General features: G+C 30.3%; 5 protein-coding genes and 1 pseudogene across 9 annotated transcripts in view; 3 read left to right on the forward strand and 3 right to left on the reverse strand.

Annotated features, from left to right (window-relative positions):
* LOC113388338 (signal transducing adapter molecule 1-like) overlaps nucleotides 1-905 on the forward strand; it is a 3,957-nt gene extending 3,052 nt beyond the window's left edge. The window contains exon 9 of the mRNA XM_026625728.1: nucleotides 885-905. Coding sequence (XP_026481513.1) covers nucleotides 885-905 — 21 coding nt within the window. The remainder of the gene's footprint in view (nucleotides 1-884) is intronic.
* A 543-nt stretch (nucleotides 906-1,448) lies between these two features.
* LOC113388339 lies at nucleotides 1,449-6,284 on the reverse strand (annotated as a pseudogene).
* A 335-nt stretch (nucleotides 6,285-6,619) lies between these two features.
* LOC113387651 (signal transducing adapter molecule 1) lies at nucleotides 6,620-10,222 on the forward strand. Its single transcript, XM_026625008.1, has 12 exons — nucleotides 6,620-6,841; nucleotides 6,919-7,079; nucleotides 7,607-7,725; nucleotides 7,790-7,916; nucleotides 7,995-8,129; nucleotides 8,204-8,348; nucleotides 8,420-8,536; nucleotides 8,611-8,793; nucleotides 8,949-9,139; nucleotides 9,210-9,309; nucleotides 9,394-9,856; nucleotides 9,962-10,222. Exons 1-12 carry the CDS (start codon nucleotides 6,799-6,801, stop codon nucleotides 10,014-10,016), a joined length of 1,839 nt encoding a protein of 612 aa, XP_026480793.1. The 5' UTR covers nucleotides 6,620-6,798; the 3' UTR covers nucleotides 10,017-10,222.
* Nucleotides 10,223-10,565: 343 nt separating this feature from the next.
* LOC113387652 (ubiquitin carboxyl-terminal hydrolase calypso) lies at nucleotides 10,566-13,146 on the reverse strand. 4 transcript variants are annotated; one of them, XM_026625011.1, is made up of 8 exons: nucleotides 12,825-13,146; nucleotides 12,278-12,518; nucleotides 11,987-12,164; nucleotides 11,566-11,896; nucleotides 11,426-11,507; nucleotides 11,211-11,254; nucleotides 10,967-11,137; nucleotides 10,566-10,831 (listed from the first exon to the last, which is right to left on the reverse strand). In XM_026625011.1, exons 1-8 carry the CDS (start codon nucleotides 13,095-13,097, stop codon nucleotides 10,601-10,603), a joined length of 1,551 nt encoding a protein of 516 aa, XP_026480796.1. In that variant the 5' UTR covers nucleotides 13,098-13,146; the 3' UTR covers nucleotides 10,566-10,600. The 4 variants fall into 4 exon arrangements, with proteins under 4 accessions (XP_026480796.1, XP_026480797.1, XP_026480794.1 ...); XM_026625012.1 differs by having other exon boundaries at nucleotides 10,567-10,831; nucleotides 11,426-11,501; XM_026625009.1 differs by having other exon boundaries at nucleotides 10,571-10,831; nucleotides 11,211-11,260.
* Nucleotides 13,147-13,743: 597 nt separating this feature from the next.
* LOC113387650 (gamma-tubulin complex component 3) lies at nucleotides 13,744-18,172 on the forward strand. The gene is made up of 14 exons (XM_026625007.1): nucleotides 13,744-13,928; nucleotides 13,986-14,158; nucleotides 14,300-14,497; nucleotides 14,675-14,756; nucleotides 14,824-15,008; nucleotides 15,107-15,232; nucleotides 15,351-15,474; nucleotides 15,631-15,853; nucleotides 15,920-16,071; nucleotides 16,145-16,337; nucleotides 16,535-16,680; nucleotides 16,768-16,959; nucleotides 17,064-17,284; nucleotides 17,390-18,172. The coding sequence occupies exons 1-14, from the start codon at nucleotides 13,862-13,864 to the stop codon at nucleotides 17,840-17,842; spliced, it is 2,535 nt and encodes an 844-aa protein (XP_026480792.1). The 5' UTR covers nucleotides 13,744-13,861; the 3' UTR covers nucleotides 17,843-18,172.
* Nucleotides 18,173-18,394: 222 nt separating this feature from the next.
* LOC113387839 (splicing factor 1) lies at nucleotides 18,395-23,653 on the reverse strand. 2 transcript variants are annotated; one of them, XM_026625222.1, is made up of 12 exons: nucleotides 23,305-23,653; nucleotides 23,127-23,227; nucleotides 22,998-23,048; nucleotides 22,719-22,865; nucleotides 22,325-22,400; nucleotides 20,997-21,149; nucleotides 20,727-20,833; nucleotides 20,494-20,660; nucleotides 20,228-20,386; nucleotides 19,764-19,975; nucleotides 19,266-19,588; nucleotides 18,395-19,169 (listed from the first exon to the last, which is right to left on the reverse strand). In XM_026625222.1, exons 1-12 carry the CDS (start codon nucleotides 23,508-23,510, stop codon nucleotides 18,811-18,813), a joined length of 2,061 nt encoding a protein of 686 aa, XP_026481007.1. In that variant the 5' UTR covers nucleotides 23,511-23,653; the 3' UTR covers nucleotides 18,395-18,810. The 2 variants fall into 2 exon arrangements, with proteins under 2 accessions (XP_026481007.1, XP_026481006.1); XM_026625221.1 differs by having other exon boundaries at nucleotides 22,998-23,227.
* Between the last annotated feature and the right edge of the window lie 43 nt (nucleotides 23,654-23,696).

Below are 23,696 nucleotides of genomic sequence, written 5' to 3' on the forward strand. Positions count from 1 at the left end.
AAATCACAAAATCAAGTAAAAACAAACTTTTAATGATATGCTTCGAAAATCAAATTGTTATTGAAGGTTCGTGTCCTTTGTAGTTAAATACAGTGGTACTCCGACATTCATTCCGAAAACACGATCGTATGTGAAATCGATCGTAGTTCAAATCAATTTTTTGTATATAAATATATCGAAATGCCAGTAATTCGTTCCAGTAATGTGGTTTTTGTTAAGTTTTCTGAATATTAAAAATAAATTTACTGTTTTAATCAACTTAAAAAACTTCCCGTAGAGTAAGTTATTGTGATTGTCCAAAAATCAAAATTGAAATTTTTTTGAAAAGAAAAAATTGGATGGATACAATTTTTCTTCCACGTTTTCAGACGCAAGTATCAACCGATTTGAACGGTTAAAAAAACATTCAATTCCTATTGATAAGGAGATGTGCTGATTAGTTTTTGACAAAGGCAGGTCCAACCGATACAAATACGGAGCAAAGAGTGCCGAAAATAGGAATCGAATTTTGAGAGAACGAAGTATCCGTTTTGAATGATCCAAGAAACGCTCATTTGCAATGATAGGGAGAAGTGGTAATAAGTTTTTGGCAAAGGCAGGTCCAGCCGTTTCGGAGACATGGAGCTAAATGTGCCAAAAATGGGAGTTTTTGAGAGAAATAAGCATCCGATTTAAATGATTCAAAAATCTTTCAGCTTGTGTTGACGAAACAATTGCTTTTGGGGAAAAAAAATTGATTTATAATTAAAAAAAAAAATCAAATTTTTTTTTTTGTATATCGAAAATAATTCCAATTCTGGCTAAAGTTCTAAGGCTCACTTATATACTCAATATGAATAATTTTAACTTTACAATTCAGTTTATGTTATTCTTATAAATAATAGACAATGTTACAGGATTCATAATGATCGATGTATTTGAAAATATTAAATATTCTTCAAACAATTCGTTACGGTGCGGGAAGTTCCAGCAATTTGCATTAACGCACGATGCGATACACCACTAGTTTGTGTTTTAATTTGTTCAAATAATCCTCGAAATATTCGCATGGGTAAATAATTACTACAAAATTAACATTAATATATAATTGAAATAACTAACTATAAAATAATTTATTATCATAAAAAAGCAAAAACATTTTTTATCCTAGGAAAATCATTATTACAGCTGACAGAGTTTTTCATATTTTTATTTTGCCATAAACATTTTTCTAGAAAACTCTTACTCGCTCAAAGCTCGTATCTCGAATTTTGCTTTTATGTTAAAGAAAAAAAAACTCATATGGGTTCGCTCATAAGTCAGGGTACCACTGTATAGACAAACTTTTAATAAAATGCTTTAAAAATCGAATTGATGTTGAAGGTCCTTTGTATTTAAGTATGTCAAAAAATTATAGGATGTAAAAATGGTCAAAAATGGTCAAAAATAATGCTCAATCAGTTTTGATATCACGTGTTACCTTTATCCATGATTGGTATTATCCACATATATTTACCATCTCCCTCTTTATGCCTATCTTCCTTGTCTCTATGCTTACGTCGAGTCTCTCCACCTATTATACTAGGAAAATCTTGCTCCTTATAAACAAAATCAGGTTGTTTTGGAATTTTTTCACTATTTTTATTCTTCTCATTTTCAAAATTTCGTTTTCGTGTCTCTAGTATTTCAAAGTGCATTTGATGCAATATGAATCTATTCCAACTCTAAAAATAGTTTGATATAAGAAATGCAAAACATTTACTTCATTAATAATTATTTTACCTGTATCAACCCAATTAGATTTACTTTTGCTCTTGCATCTGGTGTCTATCAGACAAAATTAAACCCAATGCTGAAGCTTCTGGAACAGTTCTAAATGCTCTTAGAAAATTACTAGCTTGGCAGGGAATTCCTATAATAATAATTACACAAAATTAATGTACAACATTTTTATTAAAATATTAAAACTAAAAAATGTACCTGCAGACTTATCCAGCATGTAAAATAAAAATCCTAATTCACAAGATAAACAAAATTCCCTTTGACATGTATGAGACATTAAAGCATGTCTTACTGGTTGCATAAAATATAATACCTGTAAATGCACTGAAAATATATTTACATTCTTTTTCAAAACATTATATCATTTAGACAAAACGTCCAAAAGCATTGATATTTATAACACCCTTTGTTAATCACTTTAGTGATTTATGCACCGAGGATAACATGTATAATTGTTAATCATTATATTCTAAAAATGGGATTATCAAATTGATTCTTAAATTTAATATGGTTACTAAATAAAATTTTGACCTGTAGCATAGCATTGCAATACGAGTTAGGTAGTGTTGCTTCTAATCCAGAAAATCCAGTTCTATTGTACATATTGAAATCAAAATCACTGCACCCCAATTTATTATATTTGACTTCCACCTTCCTATAGCGTTTAGGAATAGTTTTTAGGCCTGGTATATCACTAAGAACTTTATCATTTGAATTCATGAAAGGTGAATTTTGCTGTCTTGTTGTGTTGAAATCTAAAATGTAGGGTACCTAAAACAATAATCTTATATTGAATAAAATACTTATGATAAGAGAGTTGATAAATAATTATTTTATTGGTGGCTTAGAAAGTCAAATATAGTCATATTATTGAATAGTCAAATATATTTGTTCCTCTAGTCAAACATAATAATTTATTAAACAATTTCAAGGGTGATAAATTATTTATGCCTATTAAATATAGACATAACTTTTTCATCAAATTAGTTTCTATACTAAACTAAACTATTAGTTTAACAGGAATTCATTGAAATATATCTCCAAATTAAATTATTACAAAAAATGTATCTACTTCATTTTTAGCATTATATATCAATCATATTGAATCTTATAAATATGGCTGAAATTCAATTGATATAATTCAAGTTAAATAAAAGTTTCTCACTTGATTCCTGCGAGTAGTATGTGGGTTTGGAGCATATCCAATAGGACCCTGCATCTTCATTGTTTGCAATATTTCAGAGTCTATAGGTTTAGGTCTCCTACATTAATTTAAGCCAGTTTTGAATTATAATATATACAAAAATACTTTGAACAATTTTTTCGAACAAATATTGCAATATAAATTATTTGTTCAATCTATAATTGGTTACATACTGACTAAAAATTAATCGCATTAAAATTTTCATGCAATAAGCTTGGAATAGGTAAATTCCTATTTAATCATGTCTAATAATAGCAAAAATAATCATCAAAGACTTAATTTAATAAGCATAATTAAAATAAAAATATAATCAAGAACAAATTTCTATACTTTAATCTAAGAAATTTTTATCGTAAATTCCTATAAGACTATATCAATGCAAATAAGGGAAAGAAATATGTTAAAGAATCATTCAATTTTGCATTATAAAGCAAATTTCTATTTCGATTTTATGAGTAGAGATATGGGCACTACAATATTAAACATTCTAAAAGAAATCAAATAAGAAAGCAAATTATGTGTGATAACAGTTTTGAAAAATTTTGCAGAACTGCATTAGAGTTTTCTCATAACACCTTTTATTATCGAGATTAGATCACTAAATATCACTAAACAAAGCATCATTAAAATTAACTCAAACTGGACATTAAATAAGTAATTAACAAGTTTAGCATAATTTTTTACCCATCAACAAATTGGGAAAAAATTTCTTTTACTCACCAATAATTGTATTTTAGTAACTGGTCCGGCCAGTCACTGAGCCAATGATTACCGGTTGTTAGTGCCGGTAAAGGTATTGACGAAAGTGGGAATGTGTTGTCTGTTAATGAAACAGTAGGAAGCGGCTCAATAGAATCTGCAAATTCAGTTTCCCTAAAAAAGTCAATTAAATTAAATTAATAATTAATTATTAATTTATTTTTGCAAAGTAATAATAACATAAGAATTACTAGAAAGAACATATTAATACCTGTTGTTTGCTAAAATTTGTATAAAACTCATTAATTTTGAGAAAAAACCCATACAAAATATAAACTAAGCTTAATACAAATACTAAAACAAACTATAGAACAATATTAATTATAAAAATTAGCTTTGAAGTATAAGTCAAAGATGACATGATTCAAACCATTATAGATTATTCCAAAACTTTAAAATTTGAATTTATCAACTCCATTTTCTTATAAACTATTAAAATAAAGTGTGTACACAGCAAATAACAGTAGTTTGGTGTCAGCTAATTTTTTATTACACATTTTTTAATGAACTAACTATATTATGTTATTATTGCTGACATTTAAAAATATGTTATTAAAATATATTGAAATTTAGTATACCTAGAAAAAGTATTAAAAATAGGTTCTTGATTAGATGCACCAGCCATCAATTGTATATGACCAGATTGATCTCCAAATACCATTGCTTGGCTTGTTGAAGAAATATCAAATGACAAACACATTGATGCATTTGTATTGACCTGAGAATAATTTCATGTTGAGAGTTTTCTTACAGCTTTAATAAAAGTTACGTTATAAGCATAAGGTAATTCATTCAAAAGTACGAACATAACAAAAGTGTGTTCATTGAAACGCTAACCATGTGATGACTACATTATATACATAAAAAAAATCATAATACTATAAAACATTATTTACCTGAAATAAACTAAGTTTAGGTTCCATCAGCTGCACTAAATCTACGAGTTGCACTTGGCCAATAGCTGAAACTACAGCTAATCTAGATGAAACTCTGGGAAGAAATCTGAGTAATAATGGATCACAAATCACTTGTATTGGTGAGACAGACCTCAACATTCGAACATCAAACACCATAAGAAATCTGTCTACCACTAAAGTATTTTGTCTACTACCGAATCCACATGTAACAATATAATTTCCTTGAACATCAAAATCTGATAAACTACCAGAATGTGATTCTAATGTATGTTCCACTTTTAGAGAATTGGGGTCACGTAATGTTAAACATCCAACCGGGTCACCAGCACACAACATTTGACTGTGGTTTCTCAATATTGCGCAACCATTGCACCCAGCATACTCCTAAAATATTCAAAATGATTAATATATCCTGTGGTAACTATGCTAAATAATATTGTGTTAATTTTATGAATATGAGGTCAAAGACCTATAAGTTGTCACTAAATAAAAGTGGGATTTTCTTACATAATTGGTTTCTAAACCTCTCATAAGATCAAAGTCAACCAGTTTATCTTGATGTCCTCCCATTACAATTCTAGTTGGTGACATTTGGAGTAAACATTGCATATCAACAAAATTTTCAGACCTAAAATAAATATTAAAAATATTAATTATGCAGTTTGAATATGAAAAAGTAATATTACTATGAAAACTAACAGTACTTACACATGTGTAAACTTAGGAAGACCCCTTCGTATATGGCATCTTAAAGAGGTACTCGTAAGTGAAAGAATTCCTGGTTCAATTGGATATATTTGTCTGATTTCATCTGCCATATGCACTTGAAAAGATGTATATTTTTGCATTGTTGGTCCATAGTATGAAGTAACATGGCCCTGCATAACAAAATGGACATTAAATACATTTTCAATGGTTACATTCTTTGATAATTAAGTCAGTTAAGATTTCAAACTGTGTGATCTAATATTTTCGTGTTGTTTATTTTTCTGAATTATAATGATAAATTTTAATGCTACCATATAATAAATAGCTTCTTTGATAACTATATTGTGCAAAAAGGATTATTTCAAGTATCCAAATGCTAAACTTAATTGACAATGAGCCCATTGATTTGGACTTATGATAGATAAATAATCAAAGTAAATTTAAATACATAAAGTTTATATAAAAGTTTATCTTTTACCCCCTGGTTCCCCATCCATATAAGTTCTTCATTTGTGTCAAAAGTAATTGCTGAGACTCCATATCTATCACCCCCATCTGCCAGAACCTGAGCGATTTCCGTATATTCCGAAAAATGATCGTTAATATAAGTCTGACTAAAATCGGGCGAGTAGTGCCCACTGTGGCTGGCATCTTCGTACACTAAAAATAACATAAATAACGCGCGTAAATGTCAAGTTGACAAAACAACTGTATAACCTCGAAAGAAACAAAACGTTTCCATAGATATTTCTATCTAAAATAAATCAAATTACTTGTCAAAGTGAGTATATCATCGCATCGGCTAATTGGATCGACGGGATAATGATAATCCATTATCCAAGATAATGGATGGATTTGTTTAAGGGACCACTATTGACAAATACGTACAGCTGTGTTGTTATTAATGGCGGCGTATTGTCTAAACTACTTTTAGAAAAGCTTGTTTATTCATTGCAGAGCGCTATAACATCGGCAAAGAAGTTTTACAGCTATATTCAATACATATGCCTGATTGAAGCGACAGATGACTCTAATATATTGTTATTAAAGTTCTTGTTTATCATTAATGAAAAATGCATAATTATTTTCAATAAAATTGAGCATGAATTTAAGACTCTGTTAAAGCATATCAACATTAAATTCAAGATTATGTGCAATTTTATATATCCATATTTTCAGTTTCAAAAGTGGCGCTTTTCGTTTGATTATCCTTTGTTAAGTTGGTGAAACAATATGGTTCATGAAATTTCTTAGCTGTCATTGTGTTAAATTTGTACGTCAACTAATTGTCATAAATGATAATTTTTCATCATTCTAGAACAAGTTAAATATTTGATCATATGAGTTTTTTTACGTTTTACTTTTTATTTAATTTATAAAGTGCCTGTGTAAAAATGGAATAAATATTATTTAGAAGATAAATCTGTTTGTGTATATTTCATATTAATCATGGGTATTTTTAATCTTTCATCACCTTTCGATGCTGATATCGGTATGTTCAGGGTGTTAAATTATTTTCTATATCTATTTACATTGTGAAGTAATATTTTGTATTTTCTATGTACTTAGAAAAAGCCACAAGTGAAAATAACACTTCAGAACAATGGGGAGCCATAATGGATGTTTGTGATAAAGTAGGATCAAGTGCTGCAAATGCCAAAGATGCTTTACGTTCAATTGTTAAAAGACTTTCACATGCAGACCCTCATGTAGTAGTTCAAGCCATTACTGTAAGTCTATTTTTTTGTTATTTAGGCAACAATCTGAACATGAACATGAACATTTTATGAAAACATTTGATCTTTAATACGAATTAGTCTTCATTAGGTTGCAAAACTATATATGTATGGCTTGTAAGTTACAAATCACTCTAATGTATTCGACATCTTCATTTTGAATACAAAAGTACATTCTACTTTAATATTCTACTTAAATATTCATAGCCAGAGAGTAATATAAATTAAAATTTATACACTTAAGTATGGGACCTTTTGTAAATAAAAAACACAATTCTTATCATATGGAAATCAGAATGTCCATAAAAGTGTTTACATTTCATGTTAGTTTTATCTTGATAAGCTTAATCTGGATAAATTTGTCTTATGAGTCATTTGTCAACATGCAAATTAATAACATAATTTTTGCTCATAAATGCATCATTTTAAACTTAATTATATTAATATATTATTAAATTCAATTCAAGATGAAATGATTGAAAATTAATTTCTATTTTACATCAATACATTTCTTTTTTCAGCTTCTTGATGCTTGTGTAAATAATTGTGGTAACAATTTCCACTTAGAGGTGGCATCACGTGATTTTGAAAATGAATATCGTAGATTACTTTCAAAAAGCCAACCAGCCGTAGCTTTAAAGTAAGTAAGAACTTTCAGGGCTTCTAAGTCTTTTGATTTCACCACACTTTGATGTCAATTACAGATTGAAGCAATTATTAAAAAAATGGTCAGAAGGAGAATTCAAATCTGACCCTCAACTGAATTTGATTCCATCACTCTACAATAAATTGAAAAGTGAAGGTGTTGATTTCTCTGATGTGCAAACTAATGTAAGTTTGAAATAATTATTCGGTAATCAAATATTGTATTAAAAGATCAGTTGATAATAATGATAAATTTGTAATTAGACACCTAAACAACATCCAGTAAGTAAAGATCCAAATGTAGTTTCATCACAACAAGAGGAAGATGATATAGCAAAAGCTATAGAATTATCTCTAAAAGATAAAAGTAATTCAGTGCGACCACTTTCATCAAATTCTGTGAGTTAATCTTAAGTACAAATAAAATTATTTCTAATTTAGATACAACTGTTGATTTGTATTTTTACTATTAGGCTAGTTCTTCCCTCTATCCATCTATGCAACTTTCTGCACCCATGCCTAGTACATCAAATAATTCAGAGCCCCGCAAAGTCAGAGCTCTATATGACTTTGAAGCAGCAGAAGATAACGAATTGACCTTCTTAGCTGGTGAAATAAGTAAGAAAAATTTACTGATTTTAAATAGTGCTGTAAATTCAATATATTTTTTTTTAATTTTTGTTCTTTAGTCCATATGCTAGATGATTCAGATCCTAATTGGTGGAAAGGATATAATCAACATGGAGAAGGTTTATTTCCTGCCAACTTTGTAACTGCTGATTTATCAGTTGAACCAGAACAATTTAGTCAGTATACCAAAGCAATTTTGATTAGATACTATTATTAATGTAAGGTTTCTATAAGGAAGAAATTATTTTAGGAATTGATGCTAACAAGAAATCTGTTCAATTTTCTGATGCTGTTCAAGTCAAAACTATATCTCATGATGATGAAACCAGTCCTGAAATTAATGAAGAAAGTATAGATACTTTATTAAATTTATTACATGAAGCAAATCCTGAAGATCCTAATGATGATACAGAGCAAATGCTCAACTTAGAAGGTAAGTAAGGATTTAGCATTAAAAAATTCTAGTAATATCCAATATGAATCCTATTCAATGTGCTACTGCAACAAGAATCATGTGCTTTTAGGCTAAAATAAAACTTCCTGCATATTCTAACAATATTATTATTTGTTTTAACTTCTATATTTTAGTTCAAGTAAATAAAATGGGCCCTCTGATTGATGCTGAATTAGAAAATATTGACAGAAAACATGCCCAACTTACTCAATTGAGTGGCGATTTAGTAGAAGCACTTAATTTATATCACACTTTAATGAGAGAACCAGAAAGACCTCAAATGCACAATATGTATGGCCCTCAAGGTTATCCAAATATAACACAGGTATAACAATAATGTATAAATAATAAGTAAATTGATGTATTTTAAAAATACTTGATATAATTTTTTGTAGCAACAAATGTTTCCTCCAAGAGATTTTATGCCAATGCCAACTAATAGTATGGGAATGAACATGCCTGTTTATGCAATGGGTCCCCAAATATTGCCACCTGGTAATGCATTTTTATTGATTCACTATTATTAATTTTATTTTGATTTCAAATACATTACAACTCTAATAAATTAAATCCCTCTAGGTATGGTTGCACCTGGGCAAATGAATATGAGTTTACCACCTGTGATAGGAATACCACCAGGCAACCCACAGATATCCCAAAATAATCCTCAACCACATTCCCTAAATACTACAATGGCCCAGACAAGTCCTATGCCCCAAGGCCCTGTGCAAAGAGTTCCTCCAAATAATCCTCATGTAAATTTGCATAACATGAATACAAATCCTGTAATGATTCCTAATCAGACAATAGTAAATCAAAGTCAGCCACAAATGCAATTGATTCAGAACAGTTCTCAAATGTCCCTAGCGAATAATCCTCAACCAATAGGACAACCACAACCAGGCCCTAATCCTATGTTAATACATCAAATGTCTCAACATTTAAATGGATTGCATATTACAAATGGCATGGGAACCATACCTGCATCAAGCCATTCTAATCCTAACGATGAATCCCAACAAAGTGTGCAATATCAGCAGCGGTAAGAAATTTTGATATATCAGTTCATATACAAAACAAATTTATATCACCAGTTTTAAATTATAAATGAATTATTAAACTGAACAATTGTTTTAATTATTTGCAGAATGGGGTCAAATATATTTATGCAGGGACCTCAAGCATTGCCGGGTCACATGTAATTTATTTATCAATATCTGTGTTATCGAAATTTATAAAAAGCTGATAAAAAGCCTTCTATATCAATGATATATCATTGACAACATATTTACTCAAAGTATATTTTTTGTATATTTTAATTTTACATAATACGCAAAGTTTAAGCTTGTATCACATAATTTTAAGTTGATAGGTGTTAAAACTATCTATTTATTGTGATTTTTTTTATGTACATTCTTAATCTTGTATTGCTTGTAAAGCATAAAAGGATATTTAAGCAGTGTCAATATGCATTTTAAACAGTTTGCTATTAGTGGCATCTAAAATATAACTCTTAACATTTAGAATACTTATAAAACAAATTTAACAAACTTTATATTCCTCATTGTTAAATTTATATATAATATGTATATACGTATACTGATGTATAATAATTATAAATACATGAATATCTTTTAAAAATATAGTTTATAAAATTTAATTTTTTTTGTTTTTTTAATAAAACTTTTAAAAAAATAAATATCTGATTTAATTATACCTTAACCTCTGATTATGTAGCACTATAATTTAATTTATTATTCAAAAACCAAATTTATTTTAAATTTTTTTATTTTCTTTTTTTTCTTTTCGTGCGCCCTCTACATCTACGATTCGTTGTAGTAGTACTACTACTACCTTTAGTACCTTTTTTAACTGATACATTAGAATTATTTCCACTACATCTAGGACTTACAAGATGCTGAGAAACTAAATCTGCTAAAGCTCCTTGCTGAGCTAACATTGATAAAAATGTGCAAATAAAGTTATCATAATTATGAGTACGTCTACAGTCATCCACCTAAAAGAAAAAAATAATTGACAAATGAGAAAAACAAAATTTTGTGAAAGTAAAATAAATTTATGAAAAATATATGATGCTATAATTAAAGTACAAATTAATAATTTGCATAAAATTCAATGTTTATATATTTACCTTGTACATGTTTCTCTTATCATTCTCATCCTTCAAAGCTTGTTCGCATGACGCTATTTGGTTTTCCAAATCTTTGAGGTTTTGTTCTTTCGCGGCATCTCTACTCTCATCCTCTGCAGGAAAATCATTGTCGATAACATCCACATCAATGACTTCCATGAACGTCTCAGGCTGCAAGGAAATAAAAAGTTATATTAATAAATGTATGTATTATATAATTATCAGTGTAAAAAAATTAGAATACCTTGTCTTCATTAAGTTCAGTTTTGGAATGTGATTCTTTGCTTGCTGAAACTTAAAGACGATAATAAATAAAATTTATTTTTAAAAATTCAATTTAGAAAACTGAAAATCTCCATTTAAGAAACTACGGTAAATTAATTATAGAACTAAACTATTTGAGTATGTTCTAGCATTAAAAATAACAATAATATTTATAATAAAATAATTTTACCGTACCATCAGCCGGAGCATTTGTATAATTATGTTGCACATTAGTGTTAGATTCAGATGATATATCCTCTTGTTTTTCCTCCTGCATATATAAAATAAATTACTCACGTAATGTTCACTCTAGTTATAATTAAATAATATATTACCTTTTGCTCATTATCATTAACATTAAGAAGTTTTGGTTCATTTTCAGCTGATGTACTTAACATTATTTTATTTATTCCATCTGCAATATTAGGCTCTTTTAAATCTGATATATTATCTTCCGTTTTTAATTCTCCAGACATTTCTAAAGGGTCTGTTTCAATTTTATCATCCAAATCACTTTCGTATTTGTTATCATCTGAATTTGTGCAATCTTTTGATACATCTACTACACAAAGTGTATTTGTAACTTGTTCATATTGTTCTTTTAATTTAACCAATTTATTTGTTATTGCAATTCTTCGATCTGGTACAACAGCCATTAAATTGAATCTATAAAATAAAAATATTAAAATTTACATTTAATGTGCTCTACTAAGCCTAATATTATTATTATTAAATATACATATCCTGTGACCTCACCTTATATCCTGTTCTCCTGTTGACATGCCTAATCGTTCAGCCATTACAACTCTAAATTTATCAGTCCAGTTTTCTAACGGCTTGCAAGGCCCATGATCAATAGGAAAAGGTTTAAGTCCATCTAACTCAAAAAGGCGACCATCAATTGGAACATAACTCACAAAATGAAATGCTTCTCCTAAAAAATAACAATTCAAACAGATGAACAATATGAATTGTAATATAGTTTGTCCATATAACAATACCGATTAAGTATTTAAAGCTGATGATTTATAAAAACAATCTTCAAACCTGTAAATCTTCCTGAGCTGACACTAGATGCCCGATCTAAGCGTCTCCTAGCTTGAGGCATAGCATGTGAATTATGAGCACAAGCCAATTCTGGTGTATTACCGATTGCCCAGCCCTTATTTTCTGGAGACATACCTGATGTGTGTACTTTCAGTCTACTTAATGTATCGCCCAAATGTATGTTCGGACAATTTAATAATACAGATAATAATGCATGGGTTGCACAACTATTGGGAACTACCTATGAATGAAATGATTTATAATATTAATTAAAGACAACTTGTGTAAGGAAAATATAATAAATCTGAGCCAAAATAAACACATTTTAGTTAATTATTATATATTAAACACTGGATAGATAATAATAACATATTAATTTTATATCATTATATTGGGGGATGGTTTAAAAATAATACTGGCGAGATTATTGTGCAAAGAAAATTGCATATTAAAAAGATAAGCCATATAATAATTAGGATTACTTTTCCACAAATGTATTTTGCTTTTGATTTAATTTTTTCTTATAATAATTGATTATTTTACAGACCTGTTGTGCAAAAAATATCTTATTAACAGCTTCTTCATCCTTAACATAACTTTCGGTTTGTTCAACGATTTTTCTTCTTGCACGACGTTCTTCTATCCAACGAAAAAGAAATATGAAACCGAACACAGGATCCTCTAAAGGTTTTTGTAAATCATAAATTTCCTCAACTTGCACCCCTTCAACCCCAAAGTCTTCCAATAATAATGTAAATAAACCTGGATCGCTCTCTAATTCCAACCAACCTTCTGTTAAATTATTAATATCAACTGGCATATTTATAATTTGAATATTGTACAAATATTAAATATCAAAGCGGTTGGGAAAAAACAGTTAAAATTACATATTAGTATTATTTCGGATTAGTAAACAAATCAACATTTCGGCATTAACGCGTTTGACAACTATACTGAAAAAAAGTTTTTTTGTGTTGGTAATGCTGGTTGGGTTCAAAACAAAAAAAGATGCAATAAATATTATTGGGGTGCTGGGATATGATTGGGATTATTCAAATTTATTAATTAAAGGACTGCGTATTTTAAATAAAAATCTAATTCAAAATTAATAAATGGAACAGCAATAAAAATCTTCAGCCTTTTCAAGTAAGCATTAAGTTTTTCTAATATTGTGCAATATTATCCGAACTTATGAGTAACGTATATATTGTTAAGGAGTAACTAGAATTTTTATATTCAATAGATACATAAAAATAAAATGAAATTTTAAATATACTATTTATATTTTTTACATAATGAATATCCCGCCTAAAATTAATTACCCCAGGAAGAAATCTTTTGAATCTTTACGTTTACAACTTCAGGTTACTCCTTTGAAAATAATCCTAATGTCATATGTCAAAAAAAGCACAAATAAATATTGTGGTAAAGATAACTATAACAAATAATATTAATAAAATATCACTTCGTGATTGTTGTACAGGCTATCTTTTTGTTGTTAAAACTCGTTATCTCGTTTTCTAAATTAACGGCTAAATCTATAAAAATTTAAGCATATAAAATCTAGAACATTAATTCGTTAAAATGGGTAGTACAGAAGTAGCAGACTTATTGGGAGAACTATGCTCTGCCTTGCCAAAAGACAAGAAAGGTTTTTTTAGAAATAAAATATGTAATAATATTACTTAATAAACTGTTAAATTTGCAGAAGATGCCTACAAAATCACAATTACATATCTTAACTCCTTTTCTGATGGTTGGAATGGAACTACAATTGATGAATTACAGTTGTTCAGAAACATTCAAGACCACATTAGAAAAATTAAATCAAAAGAAGAAGCTGAGCTATATCAAGGATTGCATGAAAGATTATTCAATAATGTAAGTCTATGATTATTAACAATAAATTTGAGAAGCCCTAAAGATTGTATTTATTGCTTGTGGGACTTATTTATTTGATTAGATCAACCCCCATTCATATAATTCAAGAATTCAACTCAGTGTTTTTCTAATTTTTTACAGAGATACCCAAAAAATAAGAAGCAAATTTTAACTCTTCTTTTAAACTTAAGTGGTTACTCAAACAAATCTCATACTAGATTCACCATGCTTTCAAATACTCTTTCTTATAAACCTACAAATGGTGGAATAAATAAAATGAAATCTGCGAGAAGCGCGCCTTTAGAAGTTGAGCGACTGTATAAAGCACACAGTGTAAAGGTATACTATTACTGTCTACTACTGAGAGTATAATAATAAAGACTTAAATCGAAGCCAATTTTTGGTAATAACTTTATAAGTTTATGCAGTCAATACATTTCTGTTTACGCAAGATTTATAAAATAACAGTATCAAAATAATAATATACCAACATATCTAAAAAATTTTTTTTTACAGTCATTTAATACTCAATCAACCGCCGATTGCACAATGGTTCCTATGCAGGTTTTATCTAAACAAGGATCTGATATAAGTTTATGTAAATTTGACTATAATATCTTAGCATTTATATAGCGTACTGATTTTCACAATAATTTTATGAACAGATGTAGATGATGTTGCAGAAGACAAATTGGTTCAAGAATTAGTGTATTGTTTTCAAGGTATTGAGGGAGAAGTGTTAAAGAGAGAAGCGGCTGGTGGGTTTTATATTGACCCACGATCAAAATTGAGACGGACTCATTTAAGACTTGTTTTACGACTTGCAGAATTAGGATATTTTCACGATAAGGTAATATGTTTTGATATTATCTGTTTAATTGCATTTAAAAATTCAAATTAAACATTTTTTTTGATTTTGTAATAATTACCTGATATTTGTTGTTTCAGGTCAAGCAATATACTGATATAAATTCAGGAATGGCACCTTTGGGGTTAGTAGGCCAAGGATTTATATCAGAATTGCGAAAAGAATTAACAGAGTACTATCGTATGGTAGCTGTGCTACATGAACAAGTATGCCAAGATTAAATAATTGTTTTTTACTGTTGATAAATATGTATAATTTAAAAAAAAAATATTTTGCTATAGTAATCAAAATTAATTAAAACATGTAACATTATTGTTTATTTAGGTGAGAAAAAATAATGAGTTTCAAGAATCCATTACTTTATTAAATTTGTTATGTTGGGTAAGGAGTCCTATGCATCGCTTAAAATGGTTGTGCCGAATAGCTAATTCCTGCGAAGGTTGTAAAGGTATTTGATATTGCAAAAAGTTCTAATTGATTCTTAAATAATTCAACCAATTTATTTATTTTAAACTAATTGAATATTTCATATAAAAACTTGAATTATCAAGTTTTTATATGAATATTAATGTTATTCATTTTTTTGTTTGTTTCTTTTATGTAGGTGGGGCTTTGGCATCAATGGTTTATTCATTTCTTTGGCATGGTGACCCAAGAGTATCAGCATTATCTAGTCAAGTATTGAGTGCAGCTTGCGCTCCTTTATACACCATGCTCACTGATTGGTTATTGGACGGTGAGATCAAGGATCCTAGTCAAGAATTTTTCATAGAAGCCTTGCCAAATATTTCTGGAGATAGATTATGGCATCAAAAGTATCGTGTGAGGTTAGTAGCATCCTCAGCAATTTGCATTCACTTTAACTAAATATCATTCTTTTTTCTTGGTAATAGAACTAATATGTTACCTGATTTTATAACTATGGAAGAAGCAGAAAAAATATTGGCTACAGGAAAATGCATTAACTTCTTACAAGAAGTATGTCAGGACTCTCTGCCTCTTGAAGGCAGAGAAGCTTTGAAACGTGTTCTTCAGACATCAAATGGTCTGTAAGAAAATGAAAAGCTAATGCAAAATGTTATGAAATCATATATAAATGCTCACTTTTCTATTTTTAGTGAAATCTCTTTATGACAAGAAAAAAGATTCTGCTCTACATTCAGTTATGGATACAGCTTATCGTGATGCTTCTAGAAGAGTCTTAGATACATTGATGGGAAAACATAAATTATTGGAGCATTTACAAGCACTAAGGCGTTATTTGTTATTGGGACAAGGAGATTTCATAAGACATCTGATGGAGCTGTTAGAGTATGTTATTTCAAAAGCTGATATGATTTGTTAAGTGATAAACTGTTTTTTTTATAGTTTATTTAATTTTTTTCATTTCTTCAACTATAGTTAATCTCAGTATATTTAATATGTCTATTCTCAATGAGTGGACTAGAAATCAGTCGCCTTTTAAATAAGAGTAAATAATTATAGCACTCTAATTTATATTATTCCAGACCAGAGCTTGCAAAGCCTGCATCCCTCCTATTTCGCCATAATATGTGCAGCATGCTTGAGAGTGCTATCAGAGCAACAAATGCACAGTTTGATGATCCGGATATTTTAAATAGATTAGATGTGAAGCTTATTGAATCATCTGCTGGTAAGTTTAAAGTCAACAATTTGATATTTTAAAATCTATTTGATAGATTGTTTAGAAATGCAATACAAAAACTATTAATTTTTAAAGGTGATACAGGTTGGGATATATTTTCCTTGCAATATCATGTTCAAGGACCAATAGGAACAGTGTTTGAATCAACTGAAAATGAATATTTGATATTATTTAATAGCTTGTGGAAATCAAAGCGTATGGAGTTTATTTTGTCGAGATTGTGGCGAGAGCAAATGACATCTACAAGATTTTTACAAGATATGAAAAGTGAGAAATTTCATTTTGTGAAAATTTTCTCTTTTTGAAATATTAACATTAAAAGAGTATAAAATGCTGGTTATGGAAATTTGTCATATACATTATTGTTACAGAATTGCGCCCTATCATGCAACAACTTCATATTTTAACCTCCGAGATGGTACACTTTATTCATCAAATACAATATTATATTTTGTTTGAAGTATTGGAGTGTTCATGGGCAGCACTTATAGAAGAAGTAAATAAAGCCGAAAGTTTGGACCATGTGCTTTCAGCCCACCAAGAATTTTTAAATACTGTACATGCTGGTGCAATGTACTCTGGTCCAGGAAATGTAAGCTCATATTTAATCACATTGCGCACTAATGATTAAAAAATGCAATTGAATAATTTGGAAATTTGAGTTTAGTAAATTTATTCTAGCTTTAACTTTTTACAGAATCTGTTAACATTATATACACCTATTGTGGAACTACAACGCCTTCAAACAGAAATATATAATGCCGCATTTAAAGAACTTCAAGCTCAAAAAGACTTTCTGGATAAAATAGAAGCCTCTGAAAAACTTGGTGAATATGGAGTCAATAATGAACAAAGGTTTGAACGAGATCAGCAACAGAAAAACTTTGAACATTTCATTGATCTAAGAAAAGAAAAACTTAATGGCATATCTTCAATATTTGGATCATCTTGCAAGAACTTCCTTCTAATGCTTTCTTCTTCAGACAACGTTAATCTGCAATTACTAAGCAATAGGTTGGATTTCAATGGCTTTTATAAGAGAAGTGACTTCAGACTAAATGCCCCATTAACCTATCAATACAAGAGAATGAGCAATATGAATCCTGGTGCAAATTCAAGGATGTCAATTAACAAATTTAGAACCAAGTGACATCAAATTCAGAAAAATACTGAAACTTTGGAGCCTCGTAATATAATGCTGAGCCCTAACAAAAAACTTGAAGATGCAAATAAATTAAAAATTGAACAATGCTCACAAAGTAATGAAATTGATTTTCATTTACAAGCTATAACACATGAGCACAATTTTACTAACTCACATTGTAGTGTCCTAAGATATGGTAGTGTTGACGTATTGTGTCCAAAAAAATGTAAGAAAAAGATCTGATGTTGCGTGGGGTGAGTGCAATTATTACGAGTTTTAGCACTCACTCCCTATGAATTGTCAAAGATTGAAATTTGTTTGTAAAAAAGACTAAAATGACAGTATTAAAGCTTAAACTTGTTTTGTATATACATTCCTAATTTGTTTGATATTAATAAAAACAATTGTTAAACTAAATTATCTTTTATTGTGATTAAATGAGCCATCTAAGTCAACTGATGCAGTGAGAGTTTCATGTGAATAGCTCTTTTCTGCAAATGGACAATGACACGGTTTAACAAACATACTTCAACAAAGCTCTTGCATGCTCTATCCTCACAATTCATTGAAAGACTTACAAAGTAAAAAATAAAAAATAGTTAGCTCAAACTCATCTTAAATCTAAACAGCTATCACAAATAATTGGATCACTGCATTGTGGCTTTAATAGAATTAATAGATAAAAAGATAGTTTTAATAATTTTAAATTCCTATCAACTGCTTAAATATAAAATATTTAAAGATAAATTAAAATATCTCTATACAAAATAACAAGCAAGAACTTCATTAACAGTAAACAATAAAAAGAGTCACAAATTGAATATATTTCTACATCATTTTTTAAGAGGAATTCATCAGTGTCAAGTTTTTCAATTTCAAAATTAAAATTAGTCAAAACAGAGGATGAAAAATATACATAATTCCTATATAAATAACGCTTTGATATCATCTTTTTATACACTAGTCTACTTTAATTAACTTGGGGGAGGTGGAGGTGGTTGTGCTAATAGAGTAGGCAGACTTGCCATTGGGTTAGTCTGCTGCTGACCAGGTGGACCAGGAGGTGGTGGCTGTGGAGGTCCTGCCATAAATCCTGGCATACCTGGTGTACCCGGTGCACCCGGCACACCCCATGGGAATTGTGGTCCCATTTGCCAAGGGGCAGGCATGCCTCTAGCACCTGGCGGGCCCATTCCTGGTGGTGGCATTGGTGGTCCCATTCCTGGCGGAGGTGGACCAGGTGGACACATTCCTGGGGGCGTGGGAGGAGCACCCATACCTGGAGGTGCCATTCCTGGTGGTGGGGGAGCAGTTCCATTTGTAGTTGAAGCACCTATAATAAATTTAAAATACATTATTTAATCTAATTAAAAAAAAAATTAAATTTAAGTTGTGTCTTGCCCTTTTCAAAAAAAGAAAAATTTATTACCTGCTGCTCCATTGCTTTGTATACTTGAACTTATAGAACCAGTTTCAGAGGGTTCACTGCCTGGAGGATGGATTGCAGGAGATGGCGATGGACCGCTTCCTGGAGGAGGGGGTTGATTATGTGGCGGACCCATCCATGGCATCATTGGAGGCATGGCACCTGGAGGAGGCATGCCTCCTGGAGGAGGTGGAAGGTTCCAGTGTGGTGTTCCCCATGGTGGATGCATTCCGGGAGGAGGCATGGCTCCTGGTGGTGCCATTATAGCACGAGGAGCTGCATTTCGCATATCAAATACACCTCGAGGAGCAGAAACTGCTGTTTTTCTAGAATTATAAAGAGATTCATGCCGAATTACATTACGAAGAATCTAATGAAAAAAAAAAAGAGTACTTATGAATATTTTCAAATAAAATATGAATAAAAACCATATTTCATCAAAATGTTTATCAATTCATGTGGCAGTTTTTAGTTAACAAAAATTATGAAAATGCCATTTACCTAGCAGCGCCTGCCTGTGAGCTATCTGGAGGAGGTCCTTCGCCCAGCTCTGCCATAAGTGACAAATATTCTTCATCAATTTTAGCTTGCGCAGTTGCAGGTGGTGGACCACCCATTCCAGGCCTTTTACTGCGACAATCTCGTGCTATATGACCAGCACCACCACATGAAGAACAAACTATATTGTTTGTAACATTAGGTTTATCCGGACACTAAAAATAAAAAATATGTACAATATTTATTTTTTACTGCAATCCTAATTATAGCATAGAAATAGTAAATGAAATTCATGAATAAAATAAAATATTGAAATAGTGTCGCAGTTGCAGAATTTTAAAATAGAAAAGCCTAATCAGCATTATAATGAAATATTTAAGGTCAAAAGTCCATTATAACATTCACTGCTTCCAAAAAAAAATCTTATGAAAAATGAATCACAAAGCCATTGAAGATGCAAAACTCACCAGCCAACTTTTATGCTCAGTAGAGCCACAATTAGAACACCGAGGACCGTCAGTTTCCCTTAGAGTACCATTAAGCTGTGCCAGTTCTCTTAACTGCATCCTCCTCAAGTCATTGTGACCCTCGGGCACCTCAATTCCTTGTCTGATAACTTCTTTAATCTGATAAATATTTGAAATCAATCAATCCTAATTTATTATAAACATCTTTATAAAATTTATGAGCTGTAAAAAATACAATAAATTAATATATATTACTTAAATAATACCTTGTCCACAGCCTTTTTAACATATTCAGGATTGCTGGCTGTGATAAAAGCATGCAAGGGTTCATCCTCTCCTGGCAAAGGTTGTCCATCTTTTCTACCAACTTTACCTTCTTTGACTGAGCCTTTACCGCGGATAATAATCTTTGCACCCGTTTCTTTCTCCATTGCTGAAAATGAGAAAATATTAGAATATTTTGCTAATGACCATAAATATTTTATTCTGTTAAAATTACATTTGAGTGTGTTTCCACGTGGTCCAATGAGTAATCCAACAAAATTAACATCTGGATGCTGTTCTTGTGGAATCACAACCTTATCACTTACTCTTATAACAGGAGGTCTGTAAAAAAACGTGAAGAACTTATTTACATATATTAAAAACTTATTCATACATTAAAAGACAAAAATTGCACCCACGCCAGGCTGTTTTTAATATAAGATATGTGTACCAGAAAATAATAATGTCAATTATCTGCAAAGTTTAAAAACTAAATTTCGCTTACTTGTAATCAGCTGGTGGTTTAAATTCTGGATTGATAGTTTGCATTTTCAAAATAAGATTATGACGTTGCTCTTCCAAGTTTTTCCTTGTGCGAAATTCTCTTGTGTTCAACCGTTTACCATCAGAACTATAAATTGGCTCAGGTGATGGTGATCTGCAATAGATACAAAACAAAAAAAACGTTCAGAAAAGGTTCCCTACCAGATTCAAACCAAAGAATTATAAGTCATATTACTTATGAAGAACACTCATTTTCACCATTAACATGATAAACGTGAGCATTTTAAGTAATGTAATGTTTCCCATAATTCGTAAGGTATGAATCTGATTCATCTTTAATTAAACCTACAAAAAATTATACTTGATTATTTATTAACAGGATGAATTATATCTAAAACAAAAAGTGAATTATTAAGATTAGTAGCTGCAATAAATCATTTTAAATTCTTTATTGTTTATTGAAATAAGCCGGGTCTGAATTTAAATTTCCGCCTCTTTAATTTCATATAATATCCGCTTCGTAGACCATCAAAGTTCGCACTCGGCAAAGGCACTAAAATTATGCCAAAACTGCATATTAATTAGTTTTCCTAAAATATTAATGATTAATATCATTAAATTAATTTTAATAATATTTCAAAAGTATTAATTATACCTCTATCATCTGAGTAAAGTATATTCTATTCATAAAAGTAATCTGTGGTTTTAAAATAACTGTAATTACCATATATTTCGGCAAAATTTAGTAATTAATATTGTAAAGTATTTGGAAATTAAGTTTTAGTTATGAATCTCAATATATTTGAATAATAATAATAAAAAGACGTCCCTTAAGACGCCAAACCTGTATCTTGCTCAATTCTTTTAACCCAACAACTTCTAGACTGATTTGAATAGTTTTGAAGCAACTGGAGCATTGGCTGCTTTACACATAGTACGGCCTCAATATTCAAACATAGTGTATAATATTTCACAAATAATTAAAAATATTGATAACAAAAATATTCTCTTGTTTTGTTACGAGTTCTTATTGGTGCTCTGTTTGATGGCAAGGTGATTAATGTAAGTGCAAAAAATATAAATTTATGTTAAATAAAAGGTGTGCCAATTCAAAACTGAAAAATCACATTTACTATAAGTCTATCAAACTCAGTTGGTTCTTAATGTGTATAAAAAACTTAAGTAATAAAGATAATATTAAAAAAAATAATGAGAATATTTTTTGTATTTGATTATTGAGGTATTTTTAATGTCTTCTCATATTATGTGTAATTTATTGCAGATGATTGTTTCTTGTAAGCTTAAGAATAGAGGAGTTGACTTCCAAACCTTTCTTCAACATTTGCTGGAATGCCTAGATCACCAGAGCGAAGCTTGCGACTGACTTCTTCGATTTGCAGCTGAACTGTAAATGAAGGGGTTAAAAGAGGGCAAATGCCCCAAAATTAGATATAAAAATTTTTATGGCATCTTTAAAATGCATGTAAATCAATTTCAAAACATATTTAAATTCTACAAAACCTGGTACTGAAGTTAAACTAATCTGTATTCTGTAAGCAATAATTAGTTAAAAGATTAAAATTGATATTTAATTATTTAAATCTAGATTTGCTCATTTACCTGATGTACCTATTAATTAGCCAATTTTATAGTTTTTTTTTTTTTTAATATCTAAAGTATGAAATCTATGTAGTGAACTTATATATAGGAACTGATTACTTACTTAGATATGCTTCCTGCTGTTCCTTGGACAGAGTAGGAGGTAAGATTGTAGGCATACCAGGAATGAATGTTTTATCATGTTCACCACCGCCCCAACGTGATCGTTTCCTTCTAGCCCTTGCCTCTTCCGCAGTTTCAACATGGGGAGCTAAAAAGAGAACAATTCACATATTAATCACAAAGCTCATTTTACTGATATATTTATTCAACTTGAGAACATACTAAAAGTATCTAAAGGTAAACATATTAGGTAAATAAAATATTTTGTGAAATATATTACCTCCTAATCCATTACCACTCATTTGGTTTATCTGCTGAGCCGTTAATAAACCTGTAAAGTTTCTAGAAGTAGTAGCTCCAATTATATTTTCTAAAATAGAATATTGAAGACTAGGTTCCAAGATATTACTCGTCTCTTTATCTCTGCTTCTTGTGTCCCGATCTCTGCTTCTGTGCCTGTCTCTGCTCCTGCGATCCCTGCGGCGATCATGGCGATCTCGACTTCTCGACCTGATAAAGGAAATAATAATGATTAAGTGACATAATACTAGAAGAATATGCTAGCACAATGAGGTCCTTTTTCATACCTTTTTCGATCGCGGTCGTGTCTTCGATCACGATCACGATCGCGATCACGTTCTCTGTCCCGGTCTCTATCACGATCGCGATCGCGATCACGGTCACGATCACGATCACGGTCTCGATCTCTGTCTCTATCTCGATCCCTGTCACGATCTCGTCCACGATCTCTATCTTTGCTATCACGATCTCTGTGACGTGATCCAGAAGTCATGTTTATTACACTGATTAACACAAACTTTACACTGAAACGTACGATCAGAAAAGAACGGCACACAAGTAATCAATATTATACACTTGTTTACAACGGGAGCACCCTTATCCTTGCGAGCCCCCACTGAATTTTCAACTATGTACTTTGAGAAGTGAATTCAAAATGGCTGTCTTTTTAGCAGCTACA

This window comes from Ctenocephalides felis, unplaced genomic scaffold (genome assembly GCF_003426905.1).
Source record: "Ctenocephalides felis isolate EL2017-DRISC unplaced genomic scaffold, ASM342690v1 CF-g0.4_SCAFFOLD_03572, whole genome shotgun sequence".
Lineage (NCBI taxonomy): Eukaryota > Metazoa > Arthropoda > Insecta > Siphonaptera > Pulicidae > Ctenocephalides > Ctenocephalides felis.

What these genes read in the sequence shown, in the direction of transcription:
- LOC113387839 (XM_026625221.1), bottom strand. Translation starts at nt 23,510, where the DNA reads ATGACTTCTGGATCACGTCACAGAGATCGTGATAGCAAAGATAGAGAT. An exon ending in CACGACCGCGATCGAAAAAG is followed by an intron (nt 23,228 to 23,304) that starts GTATGAAAAAGG and finishes TTCCTTTATCAG; the next exon opens with GTCGAGAAGTCGAGATCGCC. An exon ending in ACAAAGCAATGGAGCAGCAG is followed by an intron (nt 19,170 to 19,265) that starts GTAATAAATTTT and finishes AATTTATTATAG; the next exon opens with GTGCTTCAACTACAAATGGA.
- LOC113387651 (XM_026625008.1), top strand. Translation starts at nt 6,799, where the DNA reads ATGGGTATTTTTAATCTTTCATCACCTTTCGATGCTGATATCG. An exon ending in GACCACTTTCATCAAATTCT is followed by an intron (nt 8,130 to 8,203) that starts GTGAGTTAATCT and finishes TTTTACTATTAG; the next exon opens with GCTAGTTCTTCCCTCTATCC. An exon ending in GTTATCCAAATATAACACAG is followed by an intron (nt 9,140 to 9,209) that starts GTATAACAATAA and finishes AATTTTTTGTAG; the next exon opens with CAACAAATGTTTCCTCCAAG.
- LOC113387650 (XM_026625007.1), top strand. Translation starts at nt 13,862, where the DNA reads ATGGGTAGTACAGAAGTAGCAGACTTATTGGGAGAACTATGCTCTGCC. An exon ending in TTCCTGCGAAGGTTGTAAAG is followed by an intron (nt 15,475 to 15,630) that starts GTATTTGATATT and finishes TCTTTTATGTAG; the next exon opens with GTGGGGCTTTGGCATCAATG. An exon ending in ATTTTTACAAGATATGAAAA is followed by an intron (nt 16,960 to 17,063) that starts GTGAGAAATTTC and finishes TTATTGTTACAG; the next exon opens with AATTGCGCCCTATCATGCAA.
- LOC113387652 (XM_026625009.1), bottom strand. Translation starts at nt 13,097, where the DNA reads ATGCCAGTTGATATTAATAATTTAACAGAAGGTTGGTTGGAATTAGAG. An exon ending in ACAGGAGAACAGGATATAAG is followed by an intron (nt 11,897 to 11,986) that starts GTGAGGTCACAG and finishes TTTATTTTATAG; the next exon opens with ATTCAATTTAATGGCTGTTG. An exon ending in TTAATGATAATGAGCAAAAG is followed by an intron (nt 11,508 to 11,565) that starts GTAATATATTAT and finishes TTTATTTTATAT; the next exon opens with ATGCAGGAGGAAAAACAAGA.